General features: G+C 40.9%; 2 protein-coding genes across 2 annotated transcripts; both read right to left on the bottom strand.

Annotated features, from left to right (window-relative positions):
* Positions 1-2,236: 2,236 nt before the first annotated feature.
* Positions 2,237-17,978, bottom strand: LOC149104662 (uncharacterized). The gene is made up of 4 exons (XM_089271062.1): positions 17,800-17,978; positions 2,981-3,243; positions 2,589-2,709; positions 2,237-2,382 (listed from the first exon to the last, which is right to left on the bottom strand). The coding sequence occupies exons 1-4, from the start codon at positions 17,867-17,869 to the stop codon at positions 2,237-2,239; spliced, it is 600 nt and encodes a 199-aa protein (XP_089127188.1). The 5' UTR covers positions 17,870-17,978.
* On the bottom strand, positions 12,500-13,514 carry LOC149104663 (uncharacterized). Its single transcript, XM_089271039.1, has one exon. The coding sequence runs from the start codon at positions 13,379-13,381 to the stop codon at positions 12,725-12,727; it is 657 nt and encodes a 218-aa protein (XP_089127165.1). The 5' UTR covers positions 13,382-13,514; the 3' UTR covers positions 12,500-12,724.
* Positions 17,979-21,429: the final 3,451 nt, after the last annotated feature.

The raw sequence follows: 21,429 nt of genomic DNA, 5'->3' as shown, positions 1-21,429 counted from the left end.
ACCTCTGGAAGATCTGCAAGTTTAATGGAATGGTTAATAAATCAAGCGTCTTTTCTTTCTCTGATTTTAACTGTTTTGTCCCCTACCCATCGCTTGGTCTGCTTTGAAGCATCTCTGTTCGCCTTCAAATTTGTATTATGTTCTTCCATCAATATTATTCCATATTATTGTTATCTTGTATTCAGATCGTCCATCACAACATTTTTGTCGTGTCTTTTGTCATTTCTGTGGACACATTGCCCTGAAGCTTACTGAAACAGAGTTGAAATGCAATCCTTTTAGCTTTTCCTCGTTCGTCCCGTCATTGGTTGGCGTATATACTTGTACCATCGTCAACTCTTTGCGTTTTGTGTGAACTCGACCCGTTAAAAAATCCTCTCGCTGATCGGTGGTCATTGGCTCTGTTTGCTATTGTGCTCACTATAGTGTTTTCTTGTGGCACCTCCTCTCGTCTCCCACGTGTATCCCTGTCTCTCTACTTTGCAGTGTTTCTGAAACCATCCATTTCCACTTACTCTCCTTTGTCTCTGGCACTTCTATTCTATATTATCCCAGCTACTTGGCCACTTCTGCTGCCCTTCCTTTTTTGCCATAGTTCTCACGTTCTAACACAAGATGTTAGTCCGATACTTGGGGGCTATCATTGAACCAAACAGCCTCTAGTCAATTCGCCCTATTTAGTTCAGGGCGTCAATACAGCCCAAGGGGTGACACCACTGGCCAGTTTGTCCTGCATCGTTCCACGAGGCAAGGTCGTTAACCCTGCGCCAAACTCGGAAGACCGAGGAATCACTCTTCATCCAATGTTTACCCCTCGCGCTGTTGGAAATGGGTGATCCTAACAGGAGTACAGTACCCCAGCTGACATAGCTTTAGGAGTCATAAAGAACAAACCACCTCGGTCAGGTTAGGTGGTTACCCCATTAAGAGTAGCATATCTTAGGAGATCGATTTGTCTTCGGAGGTTTCTCAAGCGACCAATCTTCTCCGTCTATCCACTCGTGTCCCTCGCGCCCGAACATCAAGTTGTTTGTCTGTGTTTTCCGAACAGATCAATTCCGGGTACTACAGTATAATCTGGTTTCACATGTTTTGTGTAACAGTTGAATATATGATATATACTGGCAATGCGTAGATAAATAAACAAACTGACGAGTTGTGAAAAACGAATGAATTAATGTTTTAACTGAACGAAAGGCCGTAACAGGATTTGTTATATTTGACGCTTGCATATGGTGTTAGACTACGAGTAGTCCCTCTTTCGCTTAGTCCGTCGTGCGTGACCCGAAAGAAAACCGCGAGAGGAAAATAGCCGCGCGAGTTCACGCGGCCGTTTTTTTCGCGCGGTTTATTTACGGTCTCGCTCGACGGACTAAGCGAAAGAGGAACTACTCGTAGTCTAATGTTGTGTTTACTAAGTATGGAGATTTCCTCAATTTATTGCGTTTGCTAAACTGCTCGGGAAAATGTATTTAAAGGTCAGGTATAGCTAGGGTCGATAAAATGACTGCAAAGCCGTCGGTAAAAAATAATCAGTATTGAATTTGCATGCGCTTTAGGTTTCTACCGGCTTCTCGAGCGTGGGTAAATGGACAATCACCTACGCGAAAAAATGGCTAATCGAATAACAGAAGTCCTTACTAGACAAGAGCCAATGGATTGAAAGGTTATTAAAATGTGATAAGATGGAGAATGTTTACCTTCACAAGTTTTCCCATTGTCGTTGCTTGCGTATCCAAAAGCACAAGGGCATTTGAATGATCCTTCGGTATTACTGCACTCAGAATTCAGTTTGTTTACACAAACATGGCCTCCGATAGCACACTCGTCGATATCTGAAAGGTACGATCGAATGCAAATGTTGCTAGTCAAATGATTGAAATCAGTGGAATCGTGATTGCATTAGGACTTGACATGCTGCTGAAATTTTATGTCTTTTGTGGCCTCTACAGCTCTATATCTTCGACTTATGCTATTGGCAAGTCAAGAAACCTTACTCTCACTTCTTTTCTCCACAAGGGATTATAGATGTGTACAGGAGAATCGTTGACACTACTTGACGCAATGTTACCGCCATTAACCTACACAGGAATAACATGCTGTCAAAATACTATTTCTCCTTTGTTTGCTTGTCTGTTTGACCTACTGGCTTCCTTGCTGATTAGGTTTGCATAGGCTGACGTGAAGCCAATTCATCTAATCCACTTCTCGACATAAACTATCATAAGATATACTGTTATATAACGACAAGAAACAAACCTGTGCAATTATGTCCATCTCCAGTGTATCCGTTTTTACAAGAGCAGTTGTACCCTCCATTGGTGTTATTGCAGACAGCGTGCAAGTGGCATTTGTGAGAACCTCTATTGCATTCATCAACATCTAAAATTAAGGTAAAACATGACCGGCAAATTCGTCCAAAAGACTCCCTTGGTGAACTATTTTCGACTGAGAAATATGTGATTTTCAGTCTTGATAAGTAAATGTAGACATCGCAATTTCTATCGCAGAATGTTTGATGCTTAGCGACGTTTTCGCTAAATGATAGTTTACATGATCAAAGGGTATGTTAGGAGTAACATAGTTACCTTTTTCACAGTGTTCGCCCTCAAACTCTGTAGTACATGAACATCGATATCCTTTCTGTGTAAAACCGGACTGACAAGTTGAGTTGTTCTTGCACTTCCGTCCGTTCTCTCTGCACTTGTTCTGAAACGCAGAAAGGGAAAATAGTTGCTTATAAATGATCTACTGCTCTCTCGTTGTTAGAATAAACGAGTGAATGACTGTTCAAGATACAAGTTTCTTTCACTCTTGGGATTGAAATTCTGTTAGCCGACTTTAGCCGACTTAACCCAGAAGTACGAAAAGTAATTTATGTGCAAGTATTAAGATTTTCGAGGAGAGCTTTGGTGTAAATTGGCTTATTAACAACTGAAGGTTAAAAGTTAAAAAAAAAAAAAAAATGATAGTTACTTACTTCGGCGCCACGATAGTAGTAAAGAGAGTTGTCTTTCAGATCCCTGTCAAGCTCCAAGTGAGTGGAGTTATTCAGCTCACATTCATGTGTTCCACTGTCATGATCTTTGTTCTTGATATTAAGACTGACACAGTTTGCGTCCAGGTAGCAACGGTATTCACACTCGTCCAAGTCCTTGACAGTCATGGTTTTTATCAAGTGGTTTACTAAACGTTTCTCAGCATAGAAATAGTAGGCTGGAAAGTACAGCTCACGTCCTCCATCTGAAAAAAAAAACATAAACATGTTTATCTAAAGAGCTTATAATAAATAAAAGAAAATTTGAAACAGGCTTTCAAAGTCTGAAACAAAAATCAATAGGCAAGCATTTTAAAAAGAACAGACTAATTAAAGAATGAGTGATGAGGGCTTATGTACATAGTATCACTTATCAACATGCAGTATATCTTTATTTCGATTTACTCTCCACGCACAAGATTAATTTTTTGCCAGACCATTGTATAATATTTAAACAAATCGCTGAAACTATAATTTCGAACCGATTCGTTATTCTTCTGATACTAAAAATAAAATAAATTCCTTAAAGGAGAGCCAAGAGTGTACTCGCAATTTTCTTTTCCGCTTGCCGTCTTGTAAGGATCCAAGATAACTGCATGATGCATTTCAGAGTTCACCTTTCAGTGTCATCCCTTTTTATGAAAAATTTGTGAAGAAATCCGATAGTAAATCAAGAAATGTCCCATTTTAGTGGACCAGAATGATTTTAGGTACTTTTCAGTCCCTTTTACATTTTCTTAAAGCTAAAGATAGTATTAAATAGTTGCGTTGAGTAACATTGAGAGCATTTTATTTATGGGAACTGGAGAAAATAAATTTCAAAGTTCAAAGAAATAATGCAAACGCAGGTAACGTTTTATCATAAGTTTCATTTCATCAGTACTTTCAAGTGATTCTTCGATATATGCTGTTGTTAGAAATAATTTATTTTTCAGAAGAATTTTAAAACAGTCAAACAGAAGTTTGTAACACGATGTAAATAATCTCAGTGCGAAGTGTTTGTTCACATGTTACTCGAACCTTAGGTGAATTCCTTCTTAAACATTCGACGCTGATGGTTGGATCGTTTGCTTGATGTTTGAATGAAATTCAAACTACAAATATTTTGAAGACTGGACATCTCAAAGCCGTAATTTAGCGAGGAACGTAAAAAGGTCTAAAACTTAAAATGGATTTTTAAAGTGCGAGTGACGGCTTGTTTATTAATCTTCCCCTTGCCGATATCAAACTTAAATTCTTCTATCTAAGCATCACACATTTCTCAGTTACTGTCCTTGTGAGAATTTGGTGGAATATCAATATGAATATCCACGGTGGTTTTGCCACCTGTCTATTCAGCAGTATATTGATATTCTGACAGTAGAGAGTGCTGATCAAGCTTTTCAAGTTTAGTTAAGAAAAAAAAAATAGTTGTGGAACCCGAAATTTCGCTCTATGGCAGAAGAATGAATCCTCCCCTCGAAATATTAGCTTTTGTGGAATGATAGGTCTGATCATGTCTTATGGAAAATTTCCGTGCTACAAGACCGAAATTAGAGTGACACGGAAATGGCTAATTAATACGAGATACGACGTCTATATTGGATTTACATCATGAAATTATTTTTAGTTACAGTTTTAGTCAAAACGGTTCTGGTTGAGGGAAATTCATCCGGGTTTTAATCTTTTTACAAAACAAGTCGCATTTAATTCAATAACATTTTTGCTATTGCGTCAAACCCCCGCAAACTTCTCTTTAGTTTAGAATTTTCGCTTAAATAACCTCTGGTAAGAGTATTGTTATTTTAAATTAGCGGTGGGTAATGATCAGGATCACGGCCGTTTTAGTTATTACAAATGAAAAAAGGGATAAAATTCTGTGTTCCTTTGGATGTTTTTCCATATTTTTTTCCTGTTATTTTCACGAGTGTTTCTGTAACTTGGTAGAAAAGCTGGAAATGTTTGCTTCTTAAGTAGCTGACTATCACCTGCTTTACGATCTTGAATTAAAATTAATGTATGCTACAATGTTTTATTTTCCTTTTCATTGGGGAAAAAAAAAAAAAAAAAAAAACTACGAGAAAACGACGAAAGATCATTCGTTCATTTCTATTATCAAAATATGAATTCTCTTTACTCGTGCCATCATAATGCCAACAGCTTTAATTTTGTGTTTCTCTCGAAATATACAAGGAAGACTCCTACAGGAACGAGCTCCAAAATCGAACAAATCAATAATAGAGCGGAGTTCTGTTGTCTACGCAAATTTGCCTCCATTGTGGGTGGTTTTAGACAAACTGTAACAACTTCCTCTAAAATACAAGTTTCGATTTACCGGCCAAAATAATGTAGTGAAGCATGTAAACTTCTCACACTAGGAAACGGACTGATTTGATGAAAAGCGTGTGCCATAAATGCATGTATCACATAGTAAAATTATGTTCAAAATGCAAGATAAGAGAATTATAGGTAATTTGAATTGGTAAACATGGCTGATGTACGTACGTTTCTCATACATGATATTGTATTCAGATAAGATAATTAGAAAAAGAATATTCGCATGTCGCATGTGACTCTCATTTGAATTCCAAGGTGATTTCCAGAAAATCCAAATTCGACGTTGTTTAATAGACTTAAATGGATCGAGTGATTGTCCAATTTACCGTAACCACCTCAAGTTAACTATTAGACACCTTTTCAAATGGAGAGGAAAATGCTCGGCATCAACCTTTAATCAAGTATTCATGGTTTCTTCAAACTGCTGTCATTTGCTTTTTATATTTTAGAGATACTGAACTAGTCTAAAATTCGTCTCACTTCCTCGCTTTATATGTTGACAGTACGTAATTTCCCAGAATGAGATGGTTATGAACACAAATGCTTGTATCATTTAAGCACGTCGCTTCCAAATCTACGGCTAATTGGAGATCTATACAAAAGCAAACAATTGTCAAATACTTGTGACATGTTCGTGGCTAGTCTGACGCGGCGTTTCGTCTCGGCCAAGAGACTCTTCAGAGACCTTTAGAATTCAAAGGCAAACTCGTTGAGCATCACGCCCAAAGTCCCGTTCGCAAATTCTTGATGTTGACAGTCTGGCCCTCTATCGCAGAAGGATTCCCAACCGTACGTTCACGAGTTAAATTTATACAAAAGCAAACAATTGTCAAATACTTGTGAAATGTTCGTGGCTAGTCTGACGCGGCGTTTCGTCTCGGCCAAGAGACTCTTCAGAGACCTTTAATTGGAGATCATCAGCGAATGTGTTGGCCCCCGATTCAAACGGAAGACTTCAAACTAACTCTTGATCACGACCAGAAGTAGATAGGCCTGCTTAGATACCACTTAATTTTTAAAATTGGACAGAATATTGTGATAATATCAATGGATTCTACGCCTAATTTTCTTTATTCTCTTGACGTGTCCGCCACTTGACAATATTAATACAGCATGGAGATATATGGCGCCGACTCTGCGTAAGTCAGAATGGAAAGGATGTGATGCTAATTCGTAGAAATTCGATATAATTTCCAACCATAGATTCGTTTCACAAATTATCAATAGTCCTAATTTAACAGCCATCTTTAGCCCAACTGAAGAAACCTGAATAAGGATAGCATCTATAAAATACAAAGCAGGTAAAAAGGAAATTTTCAAACTCACCCTGCGCCCGAGTTGGACAAGGGATTACTGAAATCCATGACACGAGAACGAAAAGCAGAGAAAAACTCATCCTTAACCTGCGGCGGACGTCTCCACTTAATAAGTCTCAGATACAAGTCAATACAGTATTGAATACGCACCAGTGCTGTCTAAGCACGAGTGATGTCTGGTCGAATTAAGCTCCAGCAAAAGCTAACAGCGACTAATGAAAGATGGCATTATTTGGCTCACAGTTAAAACAACGCTTAGAAAAAACCAATCATGTTACGTCTTCGCTTGACAGATTATTCAGTACATGTAAACTTCCCATTCTGATTGTGCATTTTTGATGAAGAAATAAAATACGGTTATTCAATTAATTATTAATGTATATTTTTTTGCTTACATGTAGGTGTTGGTTGAATATATTTGAAGGAGAGCCATTCTAGTTTAAGTTCGAAATAACCCACAAAGTTAAGCTAATTCACTGTCCTCAGGCGATTACAGAAGAGATTCTTTTGCAGTTACACCTTAGATAGAAGAAGAAAATAAATTTCTAAAATTCCGGTTCTCCTTGTAAGAAATATGATTCTTTCTTATACTAAGTGCAAAGATGATTGAGTTTCTGATTCCCGCTATTTAGTCTCGCATCAAGATTCTTTATTGGTATACTCTCACTTGTTTGAACGTTGTTATTGTGAACAGGATGGTCTATCAAGATTTTATTATATAGACACGAGTGTTTCACTGGAAAATACACCACTCGCAAAATTCATACGAAACTACATCCGGGACTCGAGTGGTGTATTTTCCATATCCTCACTAGTGAAGATGTCGGCGATTTTACTGATGCCAAGTTTGTCTCTTAAATTGTACTTAAATTCGTTGGTGTACGGTCGAAACATCTTCAGGTCTTCCTCGAGAGTCTTCGGCAATCTTTGGCAATCTTCGAAAATTTTCGCAAAATGTTCGGCAACGTTCGTGTGACCTTCGGAAATCTTCGGAAAGTGGTCGAAAATCTTCGGAAAATGTTTAAAAACGCCGTCATCAGCATGTCTATATAATAGAAAGAACATCACACGTTAGCTCGATGATATCAATTTTACGTTCGAGTGGCAAGAAAAATATCTCACTTGTTCGCTGCGCTCACTCGTGAGATATTAGGGACCTTAAGATACGAGGACGGGAAGGCCAGGACGGCAACGGCAGTGGACGCGGGAAACTTTCGCGGGCCCTGTCGTGTCGCCAAAAACAAAATGCTTAAGATGTGCATTTTCGCAAAGGACGGCGACGTCAATAATTGGAACCTCGTACAAGCTATTCACAGAAGCAATGGCATCCATTAGACTATAAAAGAGATGATAGAAATCTTATCCTATTAGGCTTAAACGATAGTGAACAGCGATGCTGAATTTCTTTTTCTTTATAAGCGAAGCAAACATCTGTCAATATTTTAATAGAGAAACCATAATTTCCGTATGAAAAAATTAAACGAACAATCTGATCGACCTGCTTCAGATGGCGTTTTACCACTAAAGCGTTTGGGAATTCTGTCGCCGAAGAATCCTGACTTTTGTTGAACGTTTCAATTTCCATCTGTAATTGTAACAAGCATTATAAAAATCAAATAAACGTTGCATCAAATTCTGGGTAGTATAAAAACAACAACTAAACATCAGTTTGAAAATGTGTATTTTATTTCCTCGATAGATGCTCCATGGCATTCATTCTTACAACAATTTATCAACTGTACTTACACTGTTGTATTCTCAATGCATAGAGTTTGTATTGAGCTTGCACACTCGTGATAGCGTCTGCACAGTGGCTGCAGAAACACAAACGAACAGACGAGGAATATTTTTACTCACATTTTCGTATCTCAGCGTAGTATTCTACACTACAATCACGAAAACTGTGAACGCTATAAACATTTCTATCAATATAACTGAAAATAAAGTCGATTGGAACAGTTATCGGGGCAAAACAAGTGCAAAATAGTCACGTCTTCGATACGACGGCTAGTCGGGCGAGATGGCGTCCTCGACGAGATGAGGACGGCAGAGAGATTAGGCGAGAGTTCTCGTGCGCATGCCCGGTTGAATCAATTTACTTCCGGTAGCCGTCCTAGCTCGTCCCGTGCTGGTATCTTAAGGTGCCTATTGTTCTTACCACTCGAACATAAAATTCATATCTTCTCGCCACCGTGTAATATCATCTATGCATCCCTTGTTAAGGATTTTTTTCCGTTTTTTTTCTTCCCACATGATTTCGCTCCCACATTTTTTCCCTGAAACTATCCTTTACTGTAATGAGAAGTTCTAGAATTTGAATACCACAGCAAGTTAAATGTGATTGAAAAATAGCTGCTAAGACATCTATCAAGCCCATGACAAAAGACTTCCTGGTCAAAGCTTACACTTTCTAGTTTCCAGACAGCACTTGTTCCCTTAAAATAATCCAAAATTATCCCTTGTCCAATGCTAATGACTGATTCTTTGTTCCCAAAAATCGTCTAGAGTCTTCAACACGCAAAGAACGAGAAAGATAAAGATTATAAAGAACTATTAGTTTAGCTAAACATGTTATCAAGATTGAAAAAATTGTGATCATTATGCGACCAGTGTTTGTTTTCACAGTTTGACATCGTCATTATTAAAAGAGGTTATATTTCTATTTAAGGAAGACTCGCCAAAAGGGTTCTTAAAGAAACATAATTGTATGCGCAAACAAATTTACTAAAGAGCAGTTCTTAGAAGGATTAATTACCTAACAGATGTCTTTTGTCCGCCCACCACCGTGCATGTTACTCAAGCTAACTAACTATTCTCTCAAAGAAACCACGTTCTATTTCCGCTTTGTGAACAGTGCGAGACAAGTATGCTAAACAAAAGTTCGTTCAAGCTTAATTTGAAAAAAGATATAAAAATTGCTCGATATATGTACAACACTAACCATAATTCGTTTGTTCTGTGACCTAAGCTAATCCCGCAATTATCGAAGAAACGTTTACTCAAGAATTAATGTTTACGTGCCCATCTATACGGAAAATAACGTAGCTGTTCCAGAAGAGAAGTTTTCTCGGTCCGAAAGTTGAAGCGTTCAATTCAAGGAAGAAGCTTTCCAGGGAAATGGAATCGACTGCATGTCGCTAGTTATAATCCCGTAAATATGAAAAAAAAAAAAAACCGAAAAAAAAAGAAAAACGTTTTACTCAAAAACATTATGAGTACTAATGGACGCTCATATGAGCGGTAACCAATCAGGAGCCGAGAAAGACAATAGGCTATTGTTTGGAGAACAATGGACGCTATTGTTTTCCACATCCAAGATGGCCGCCACAAATTTCAGCCAATCTGGAGCCGAATTAAGAACAATGGATGCTATTGTTTTCCAAATCCAAGATGGCCGCCACAAATTTCAGCCAATCAGGAGCCGAATTAAGAATTCAAGATGGCGGCGCCCACGAAAGTCGGCCATGTTGGAAAACAGCCCACCAGCCTCGACGGAGGACTGGGATCGGTCTCACGGATTTCCATGGCGACACAAATCACGCCAGGGTCACACAAAAAATGTCATGCAACTTCAAAATCGATACTTACAGTGTCCTGTGGTCCTAAACGACAGAGGTCCATCCAACAAGCGGCCATGATGGAGACTGAGAGACTTGTGTCCGAGGCACTTATATACCTTTCTATTCGTTCCAAAGCATCCTGGGACGCTGACCTCATCGGGAACCAATCCTAGACTTGCCCCACTCCCTTCACAGTCGAAGGGGTAAAAATAGGGGTAAGGGGGTACTCCCCGTTCCAAAGCATCCTGGGCTGATGACCTCATCGGGAACCAATCTTAGACTTGCCCCACTCCCTTCGCAGTCGAAGGGGTAAAAATTGGGGTAAGGGGGTACTCCCCATTCCAAATCCTAGATTTGTCCCACTCCCTTCTCGCCCAAAGGGGTAAAATAGGGATAAGGGGGTACTCCCTCTTAGTCTGCTATTTAAAACCTTCACACGTTTTGAAAAGGACCAAAACAAAGTTTGTTGACTCACGAAATGGAAGTTAGAAGAAGTCGAAGACTACTAGGATTGACCCCGAAGTAGATGAGTTCAAGGACAAATGTTTCATCTGTCCAGGCGACCTTGTCATTGACTCTTTGACTCGATGTAGTGCGAAAACTTATTGCTGTGGAAAATTTTTGCACAAGAGATGTTTGCAACAGGAGTTACAATACTCAGATAAGTGCGGACATTGCAAAACCTCAAATCCTCGGGGGAATGAAGATGAGGCACAACTTTCACCTTGGGAGGAGGTGGTACGAGAGAGGATTACCAACGCAACGAATGCCATCAATAGGTATCGGCGAGGGGGACGGCCTTATCATATTCACAATCGTAATATTGTTTCGTGGAGGACCTTGCCGTACCATGCGAATCTTTCCATCTGATTTGAATTTTATACAAGACTCACCATCTTCGTGCAGCAAAGGGGAAACGCTACCCTGTACATCCATGCCTATGTCAACTTGCCGTGGATGACCATTACTCAATCAATAAGACAGACGGTGTATGAAATGTTCAGTAGAAACATCCCAACGGAAGTAATGCTCTGCGTACGCGAAGTAAAGCTTAGGTTATTGTTCCTGTCGTGGCTGCACTACGACGCTGAGGATGAAGTGATTATCAACAGTCATCTTTTTCACCCCCCCCCCCCCCCCCCCCCCATTTACCCTGAAGACACAGCTTGGGTATAACGTGTAACTTTTATTGTGACTCAAAAAACTCGTAAAACAAAACAAAAACAAAAACAGAGTCTGAGTCTTTATAACGTTTATTGAATAATGATAATAAAAATAGTAACATGAGCTCCGAAAGAGAATTGGTTACAATTTTTAACTCTTTAACTCTTGACCGTCGGTATTCCACAAAGTGTTGGGAACTAAACTCGTTTCCAGTTTCACAGACTTTTGGTCCCTGGCCCCAGAACGCACGATATTCTGCCCTAGTTTTCTTTGCTTTTGGTCATGAAGTCTTTGCCTGATCCGTTCCTTATTCTTGGCATAGTAACTTCTCCAATACTCGTTGATCCGTTCCCTGTTGTTTTTACAGTATTGTCTTCGATAATTTCTGATTTGCTCCTTGTTCTGTTGACAATAGGCTCTCTGGCTGCTGGCGAGTCGTTCCTTGTTGTTTTCATACCATCTTTTACGACGGGGTTTTAGAATCCCGACGTTCTCTGCACGATATCTCTTTTGTTGGGCCAGGATTCGTTGTTTGTTCTTGGCATAATATTTTGTGGTAGGCCTTTTTACAGACAACCCTCTGGTCATTCCCTGACAGCTGATTGGAGCAATTCATCTTGCATGTGTGGCGTCTTACAAATAATGACTAAAACCCTGGAATCACACACTCTTATAAGAGTCACATGGCTAATTCAGGTCTTAACCTCTTCTTCTACTTCCTCTTCGTCATCATCGTCGGGGAGTAACTTCTTCCGCATTAGTCTGTTTAGCAGGAATTTTCATTTTGCCACTGCCGACTCGGCCGCTTCGTCAAAATCCATGTCGTCTTCCTCAATAAAGCGTCGAAGAGTCTTCATGACTTTACGGTGTATTGCGTCGTGTTTGATACGGTGAGTCCATTTTAGACGCTCTAAGTAAGTCCTTCGTAGCCTTCTTCTACTTACAGGTAATAGGACGTTAGAAGCAGCATTTTCGGCATAGCTTTGGGATTTTCCCTTACCCAGGAACTGCTGGACTTCTTTCAGGTAGATTTCTTTGACGTCTTCCCCGACGTTTTGACGTAGCGGACTCCACGGATCTGGTCATCGTCGTCCGCTTCTTCTTCCTCTTCGGAGCTGCTACTATCCTCATCTTCTTCCTGTTCCTCTTCAGGCTCCTCTTCATCCACTTCTTCTTCCTCTTCAACGTTCTCGTCATTGTTATCTTCCACGGGGCCAAAAATATCTGTTGAACGGTCATCCATGATTCTCGTCGACCTTCACCCAAGACAACGTACTTCAAATGAACCGAGTCGATTAATCTGATGTTTAATATACCATTTTGGGCAATGATCAGACATCCTCTCTCTTTCTTCGATGCCAGCGTGGGTATCCTTCGTGCGTCATGAGGTGACTAAACACGCGTTTCCTGTCATCACTGGCGGGATGTAAATCCAGGACCGTGTACCCAAACGGTCGTTCGGTCACTTTTTGATACGCGTCCATCATGTCTTGCCAGCAAGTGGGAAAAGCTTGAAGCAGTAAATTCTTCATCCCTAATTGATCTCTTGGATTTTTGAAGGCTACGATGTAGTGGGCGTTCCTGGAAATACTCTTGGCGTATTTCCCTGGTGGAAACATGTCTTGGCACAAGTACAACACGGTGATATTTTGATGATGAGAGTGTTTTGTGAATAAGTCTAGCAACGCTTTGTCCTCACCTCCCTCTGCCATCAGATCGTCCAGTACGAGTAATCTACCCTTCGGAAACCATGACATGAGATGGTCTGACTCTGGAATCCCTTCGTGAAATTGCACACCAGCGTCTTCCATGTCTCTAAATCCGTCTTGCCACGCCCCGTAGCAATAATGAATCGTAGTGGGAGGGTTTACAAACAATTCTTCCAAGTGATCCAAGAGTAACGATTCGGTAAAACAAGTCTTGCCACAACCAGAAGGGCCCACGATCAAAATACTGGAGGGTGTCTTGAACCGAAACGCTTCTCCCATTTCTATTCTACTAGGGATCCCATGGTGCTTTTCGGTAGGAAATGTGATATTTGGGACATCTCGTGTCTTTTCTGATCCACTGCTTTGACAACTATGTTTTTCGTGACGAATTCTACTGTCTGCACGGGAGAATAGTCTGACAATATCGACAATAAAGGGACATGACTCCTTGCTAGTTTGACTCAAAATGAATTGAGGCAGTTAATGCCTTAGTTTTATGCATGATTAATGATCGAGTTGACGAATGTGGTGGAGGCGGTGGCGCTGGTGGTGGTGGTGGTGGTGGTGGTGATGGTGAATGTGGTGGTGGTGCAGGTAATGGATGTGGTGGTGGTGAATGTGGTGGATGTGGTGGTTATGGTGAATGTGGTGGTGGTGGGGTTGGTGGTGGTGGTGGTGTAGGTAATGGATGTGGCTGTGGTGGTGAATGTGGTGGATGTGGCGGTGGTGGTGGTGGTGGCGGTGGTGGTGGTGGTGGCGGTGGTGGTGAATGTGGTTTTGGTGGCGGTGTAGGTGGTGGTGGTGGATGCAGTGGAGGTGGTGTAGGTAATGGGTGTGGCTGTGGTAGACGTGGCTGAGGTGGTGAATGTGGCGGTGGTGGCGGTGGTGGTGAATATGGTTTTGGTGGCGGTGGTAAATGTGGTGGTGGTAGCGGTGGTAAATGTGGTGGTGGTGTAGGTGGTGTAGGTGGTGGTGGTGTAGGTGGTGGTGGTGGTGGATGCAGTGGTGGTGGTGTAGGTGGTGGATGTGGTGGTGGTGGTGGTGGTGAATGTGGTGGATGTGGCGGTGGTGGTGGTGGTGAATATGGTGGTGTTGGTAAATGTGGTGGTGGTGTAGGTGGTGGTGGTGGTGGTGTAGGTGGTGGATGTGGCTGTGATGGTGATTGTGGTGGATGCGGCGGTGGTGGTACATGTGGTGGTGATATAGGAGGTGGTGGTGGTGAATGTGGTGGTTGTGATGGTGCATGTGGTGGTGGTGGTGAATGTGACGCTGGTAGTAAATGTGGTGGTGGTGACGGTGGAGGTGGATGTGGTGGGAAATGTGGTGGTGTTGGTAAATGTGGTGGTGGTGTAGGTGGTGGATGTGGCTGTGATGGTGATTGTGGTGGATGCGGCGGTGGTAGTACATGTGGTGGTGAATGTGGTGGTTGTGATGGTGCATGTGGTGGTGGTGGTGAATGTGACGCTGGTAGTAAATGTGGTGGTGGTGGCGGTGGAGGTGGATGTGGTGGGAAATGTGGTGGTGTTGGTAAATGTGGTGGTGGTGTAGTTGGTGGATGTGGCTGTGATGGTGATTGTGGTGGATGCGGCGGTGGTAGTACATGTGGTGGTGATATAGGAGGTGGTGGTTGTGATGGTGCATGTGGTGGTGGTGGTGAATGTTGCGCTGGTAGTGAATGTGGTGGTGGTGACGGTGGTGGCGGTGGTGGTGAATGTGGTGGTGGTGGTGTAGGTGGTGGTGGTGGTGGATGTGGTGGCGGTGGTGGCGGTGGTGGTGAATGTGGTGGTGGTGGTGTAGGTGGTGGTGGTGCATGTGGTGGTGGTGGCGGCGGTCGTGGTGGATGTGGTGGTGATAAATGTGGTGGTGGTGTAGGTAGTGGTGGTGGTGGTAAATGTGGTGGTAGTGGATGAGGTGGTGGTGGTGGTGTCGTAAAAGATGGTATGAAAACAACAAGGAACGACTCGCCAGCAGCCAGAGAGCCTATTGTCAACAGAACAAGGAGCAAATCAGAAATTATCGAAGACAATACCGTAAAAACAACAGGGAACGGATCAACGAGTATTGGAGAAGTTACTATGCCAAGAATAAGGAACGGATCAGGCAAAGACTTCATGACCAAAAGCAAAGAAAACTAGGGCAGAATATCGTGCGTTCTGGGGCCAGGGACCAAAAGTCTGTGAAACTGGAAACGAGTTTAGTTCCCAACACTTTGTGGAATACCGACGGTCAAGAGTTAAAGAGTTAAAAATTGTAACCAATTCTCTTTCGGAGCTCATGTTATTATTTTTATTATCATTATTCAATAAACGTTATAAAGACTCAGACTCTGTTTTTGTTTTTGTTTTGTTTTACGAGTTTTTGAGTCACAATAAAAGTTACACGTTATACCCAAGCTGTGTCTTCAGGGTAAATGGGGGGGGGGGGGGGGGGGTGAAAAAGATGACTGTTGATAATCACTTCATCCTCAGCGTCGTAGTGCAGCCACGACAGGAACAATAACCTAAGCTTTACTTCGCGTACGCAGAGCATTACTTCCGTTGGGATGTTTCTACTGAACATTTCATACACCGTCTGTCTTATTGATTGAGTAATGGTCATCCACGGCAAGTTGACATAGGCATGGATGTACAGGGTAGCGTTTCCCCTTTGCTGCACGAAGATGGTGAGTCTTGTATAAAATTCAAATCAGATGGAAAGATTCGCATGGTACGGCAAGGTCCTCCACGAAACAATATTACGATTGTGAATATGATAAGGCCGTCCCCCTCGCCGATACCTATTGATGGCATTCGTTGCGTTGGTAATCCTCTCTCGTACCACCTCCTCCCAAGGTGAAAGTTGTGCCTCATCTTCATTCCCCCGAGGATTTGAGGTTTTGCAATGTCCGCACTTATCTGAGTATTGTAACTCCTGTTGCAAACATCTCTTGTGCAAAAATTTTCCACAGCAATAAGTTTTCGCACTACATCGAGTCAAAGAGTCAATGACAAGGTCGCCTGGACAGATGAAACATTTGTCCTTGAACTCATCTACTTCGGGGTCAATCCTAGTAGTCTTCGACTTCTTCTAACTTCCATTTCGTGAGTCAACAAACTTTGTTTTGGTCCTTTTCAAAACGTGTGAAGGTTTTAAATAGCAGACTAAGAGGGAGTACCCCCTTATCCCTATTTTACCCCTTTGGGCGAGAAGGGAGTGGGACAAATCTAGGATTTGGAATGGGGAGTACCCCCTTACCCCAATTTTTACCCCTTCGACTGCGAAGGGAGTGGGGCAAGTCTAAGATTGGTTCCCGATGAGGTCATCAGCCCAGGATGCTTTGGAACGGGGAGTACCCCCTTACCCCTATTTTTACCCCTTCGACTGTGAAGGGAGTGGGGCAAGTCTAGGATTGGTTCCCGATGAGGTCAGCGTCCCAGGATGCTTTGGAACGAATAGAAAGGTATATAAGTGCCTCGGACACAAGTCTCTCAGTCTCCATCATGGCCGCTTGTTGGATGGACCTCTGTCGTTTAGGACCACAGGACACTGTAAGTATCGATTTTGAAGTTGCATGACATTTTTTGTGTGACCCTGGCGTGATTTGTGTCGCCATGGAAATCCGTGAGACCGATCCCAGTCCTCCGTCGAGGCTGGTGGGCTGTTTTCCAACATGGCCGACTTTCGTGGGCGCCGCCATCTTGAATTCTTAATTCGGCTCCTGATTGGCTGAAATTTGTGGCGGCCATCTTGGATTTGGAAAACAATAGCATCCATTGTTCTTAATTCGGCTCCAGATTGGCTGAAATTTGTGGCGGCCATCTTGGATGTGGAAAACAATAGCGTCCATTGTTCTCCAAACAATAGCCTATTGTCTTTCTCGGCTCCTGATTGGTTACCGCTCATATGAGCGTCCATTACTACTATTATGTTAACATCTACACGGAAAATAAAGCACCTGCTCCAGTAGAGAAGTGTTCTCCTTCCTGAGAGTTGAGGAGCTTGTAAAATGAAAAGATTAAACCTTTGGAGAAACTAAAATATCTGCTCGTCCTTGATCATTAGATATTGATCAACTTTGTTCTCTAGACGAGGAGCTGCGATTTGTATTTTATTTATTTCTTTATTTATTTCTTTTTTCTTTTTTCGGACGTTAGCGTTAAATCCTCAATAACGATCAGCGCTATTTTTCTCCACATGTTTGAAATACTTATTAAGTAAGCATTCTGGTTAAGCGGTTTTACGAAGATGACTACGGTAAGTGAAAATACAACTGCTGATATGCACGCGCTTTCTCCCAACTACTAAATGCGAAAATGTATGGAAACTACTTGGGCGAATAGCAAGGTTAAGTAAAAATATGTTAAAAAACGTTTGCGCGTTGGCCAAATTTGAAAGAGATTTATGAAATTTTTATTTCACCACGCTTCACAAAGCATGCTTTACGAAGCCTTTACGAAGGTCTCTAATGCTAATTTCATACTTTTCTATGGTTGTCGAAGGAGACGACAAAAGCTTTTAACGATAATGCATTCAAAAGTCAATAATAGTTATAATTTATAATCACTCTGCATCATTTAAGACTATTGTTTTTTGCCCAACACGTCCGCTCATGTTCAGACTTGCAGCATCTTCCGCAGGAAGAATATTGTTGTATGTTCTTAGGAGGTACAATACCTAGAAAAACTGACCAATTACAACTTCGACGCAAATCACTTTACCTGCCGTAGAAAATGAGCCAACGAAGAAGATAAGGAACAAGGACGGAACATCCCACGTGCAAAATGCCATTCCGTTGACCAATGGAATAAAACCTTCGAAATGCAATTTGTTTACAACCAGCGACGACTAACTGAGAGATATATTAGAAATAATACCAAGATATAAACATTTTAGTCGTGTGTTGTTTGAATATTTAATGATACGTCGGTTTTTTTACTAGCATTTTATGCTAAGGGAAATTTTGATTATTTTGGCAGGTTGTCAGGAAGTTAAAAAGTAGGCAAACAACTCCATAGCAACTAGTTTCTTAAAATTTATCCGACATGATTCAGTTTTAACTTTGTCAATCGAACTGAGGCACTCTTGAAAGGGTTCCGCTAGGTTGGGTAAATTTGAAATGCCAAATGTTAACTAAGATAACATTTTTATCTTTCTTCAAACACAAAAATACACTTGTATTTCGAATTTACGATTCGAATGTCACACAGCTCTGAATTAAGTGCGTGCTCTGGGGTATCGTTTTGACTTGTTTCTTAATATGTTGTGTATTTTGGAGAGCTCACTAGAAAGCTAAGGAAGATAATTAAATATTATGACGTAGTGGATATAAAGATGTTTTAATTTGACTTCCTCCCCAGATGGCGATCGGCTTTTATTTTGCAGCATGAAATTACACCTATTCTAAAATTCCTAAAAATGCAAACGAACTATCTTGGTTTTTGTAGCTTCACTGCAAATTTACTCATCGCTATTTTACATATTAATATTAAATGCGGTTTCCATTTTTAAATGTGTTTATATTGAGTGATCTACTGACGTAGTCAAACAGACGTTAAAAATATTTTCATACCAGCTAAATAGCCTAAGTTACTCTAAGGAGTATACGATATACATATTGGTCTTAGCTTTTCTTTTTGGAAATTGCGGTCACTTTGACTTCCCGTTAGACAGTTTTCCACACAAGATTGGAAACATGATCACGTCTTTGAAATTAATATCTATGTTGCTTTTTTTTTTCCTAATGGTTCATGCTGAAGTTGGCACGTTTTATAAATATAAGGCTTTATAGATATTGAATTCGTATCCGAGTACGCTTTGAGATCTTTGAAAACATGTCCAGACATGCGTTTTAATACCAGTCAAGAAATGTTTTTTCCAGTGAAATGTTTTTCAAGGTGGAGCACGCATTAAGGCAAATAAACATTTTAATGTGTTCTATATCTCAGCCTAGACCTACAATAACATGTATTCAGGCTAAAATAAGCATATATGCCAAGTTTGGATGTACTATCAAAGGAAATGTTTTCCCACGAGCTAAAAGGGTGAAGGCAGTTTTTATAAAAGGTAAATAATAACAATACATCGAGTAAAGATATGAATTTTTCCCGAATCTGTAGGGGACATAATAAGAAACAAGACACCGAAGCAGAGGTAATGTTTCAGCGATCACAAGCTTTCGACACTGCCACAGTGTCTTTGTCAAGTGAATATGGCGGGAATATATTTGTCATGTAAGCTTGAGTGAACCAAGTCACGTGCCAAAACATCTCTGTATAGGGCCGGAAGTTCAAATCGACCGTCTCGATTGGACTGGCACAGAATTTCCGAGGCCTCATAAATTCTTCTTCTGATCAAGTTGTTTTCTTCTCTTGCTATGACAGTCGACTTATTATCCTCTAACTTGTGGTCTGTTTCCCTAAGGTGCTCTCCAAAGGCGGAAAGTGTCAATCTAGTAGTGTTACAACGTTTCTTTAAACGGACCGTGCATGGGTAAAAGGGTCGGGCGGTTTCCCAGCATAGATCTTTTTACAATCAGCACACACTAATTTGTGGATGACGCCACACTTCCCTCCATCGGTTGTGGGATCTTTAGAATGTACAAGCTGTGATCGGAGAGTATTGAAGGTTACATTGTAGGTGTTTGTACCGTGCAGCCAGGGAGCAGCGGGTACAGGTTAACAGCAACGCACCCCGATTGTCCCTCTCCCCCATGTACAAAGTGTATCGGAGAAAATCTCTCGCGCCTTCCGCAAGGCAAACATGTACTTTGACCCTTTCATGCTTGATTTTGCTCCAAAAAAGCCGTTTTTATTACCGTTATTTTTTTAATTTATTTTTTTTTTGGCATGCAATGTTGCTAAATTGCACTAAATTTTGCTAGGAATTCAATATTTTACATTTCATCTAGATTTTCGACTATTTTCCACAGTCTAATGAGCAATGTTTTACTTTAGCGCATGCGCATAAGCCATTATTTTGCTGATGCGTTGCGAGTTTTGTCCTGCCTCCTTTTCCTTCACTTTTTCTCTCTCTTTCTTTTTTCACTATCTTCTACTCTTTACTTCCTTTCTATCAGCTGCAAAAGAATTTGTACTGACAAATGAGACATTGATCAATTATGGAGGTAATGGCCAATTTCACCAGCAATAAACCAATTTCGATATATTAAAATTCAGCCCAACACAATAGACCTCAGCACGATGTTCTGGGCAATAAACCTCACAAACTCTGTAGTTATTCCCTTGAGCCTCGTACTAGTACTGAGGTCTATTGTTTTTGGCTGAATTTTAACATATCGAAATTGGTCTATTTTGCATCAATGATTGAACATTTGTTTTTCCAGTAGCTCTGTCAGCATTTAGTCGATTTTCAAAATGGACACACGTGTAGAAAGCTCTGTCTCTCTTGAGTTTGTTATTTATCAGAGCAATCTGCTGACATAGAAATTGATGACGTCACAATTAGTTCTTTGTCTACCTTTCCAAATGTTGTCTGGGGACAACACTGGCCGCGAAAGGGTTAACTTGCGGTACGATTTTTATTCAATTACTTTTTTATTATTATTTTCAAATTTTTAACGATCTTTTTTTTTTCAGGTGAATATTACATTTCTAGATCATTTTAGCTCAGATCCTTCTAAGTCAGTTTTGATGATTTTCTGACTGTAAGAAAACAGGTACGCAATGCGCACAAGTATATTAAGATCAGTGGTGGTTCTTGTAATCTGATTGGTTCTCAGTTGTGCGATTTAGTCACGAATCACATTAATTTTACCCTTAATGGCATCTTTTCCCAGCCCAAAACTAGAAACTAGTAGCACTTGAAAACGCGGGAGAAGCAAGTAAGATGGGTTCGCTTATACACATAGAGTCAAAGGAATGAACCACCCGATACAAAGGTGTCCAAGTAAAGAAAGCTTATCTACACACATGCACATATCGCTGGGATATCTGTCAAGGAAGTTTTAAACCTTTAAAGGTGTTCATTAAAACCCTGGGACGTGTGCACAGCGGATTACTTCATATCCATTCACAGTTTTTGTGTACAACAGTTATGACTTCTCTCTGCTAGGGTTGGGGAATGCAATTAATATTGCGGCATAGTTCACAAGAATTCATCCAGCCGACCACAACACTGCAAATTGGTTTCATAAAACACAATAAAGCACCACCTTACTTTCTTGCTCGGACTGTTCAATGATAATTCGATTTTCACTTTTTCAGAGCTATCTTCGTTGCTCCTGACATTTTCGCCGTAATGTACCAAGAATTGTCGAGGAAAAGGTTGTTGTTATTCATCGTGGTAGATGCAATAATAAAGTGTATTATCGTTTGTTTGACGATGTAGTC

Source organism: Orbicella faveolata, unplaced genomic scaffold, assembly GCF_042242905.1.
Source record: "Orbicella faveolata isolate gen_17 unplaced genomic scaffold, um_ofav_v1 contig_34, whole genome shotgun sequence".
NCBI lineage: Eukaryota > Metazoa > Cnidaria > Anthozoa > Scleractinia > Merulinidae > Orbicella > Orbicella faveolata.
Note: the sequence above shows the minus strand (reverse complement) of the source record. Positions and strands in the feature narration are given on the sequence as shown.

Bases quoted from the DNA above. Each gene is read 5' to 3' on its own strand.
- LOC149104663 (XM_089271039.1), bottom strand. From the start codon at position 13,381: ATGGGAGAAGCGTTTCGGTTCAAGACACCCTCCAGTATTTTGATCGTG.
- LOC149104662 (XM_089271062.1), bottom strand. From the start codon at position 17,869: ATGGCATTTTGCACGTGGGATGTTCCGTCCTTGTTCCTTATCTTCTTC. The intron at 2,710-2,980 runs GTAAGTAACTAT...TCTGCGTTTCAG, and splicing joins ACTACTATCGTGGCGCCGAA to AACAAGTGCAGAGAGAACGG. The intron at 2,383-2,588 runs GTAACTATGTTA...CCTTAATTTTAG, and splicing joins GGGCGAACACTGTGAAAAAG to ATGTTGATGAATGCAATAGA.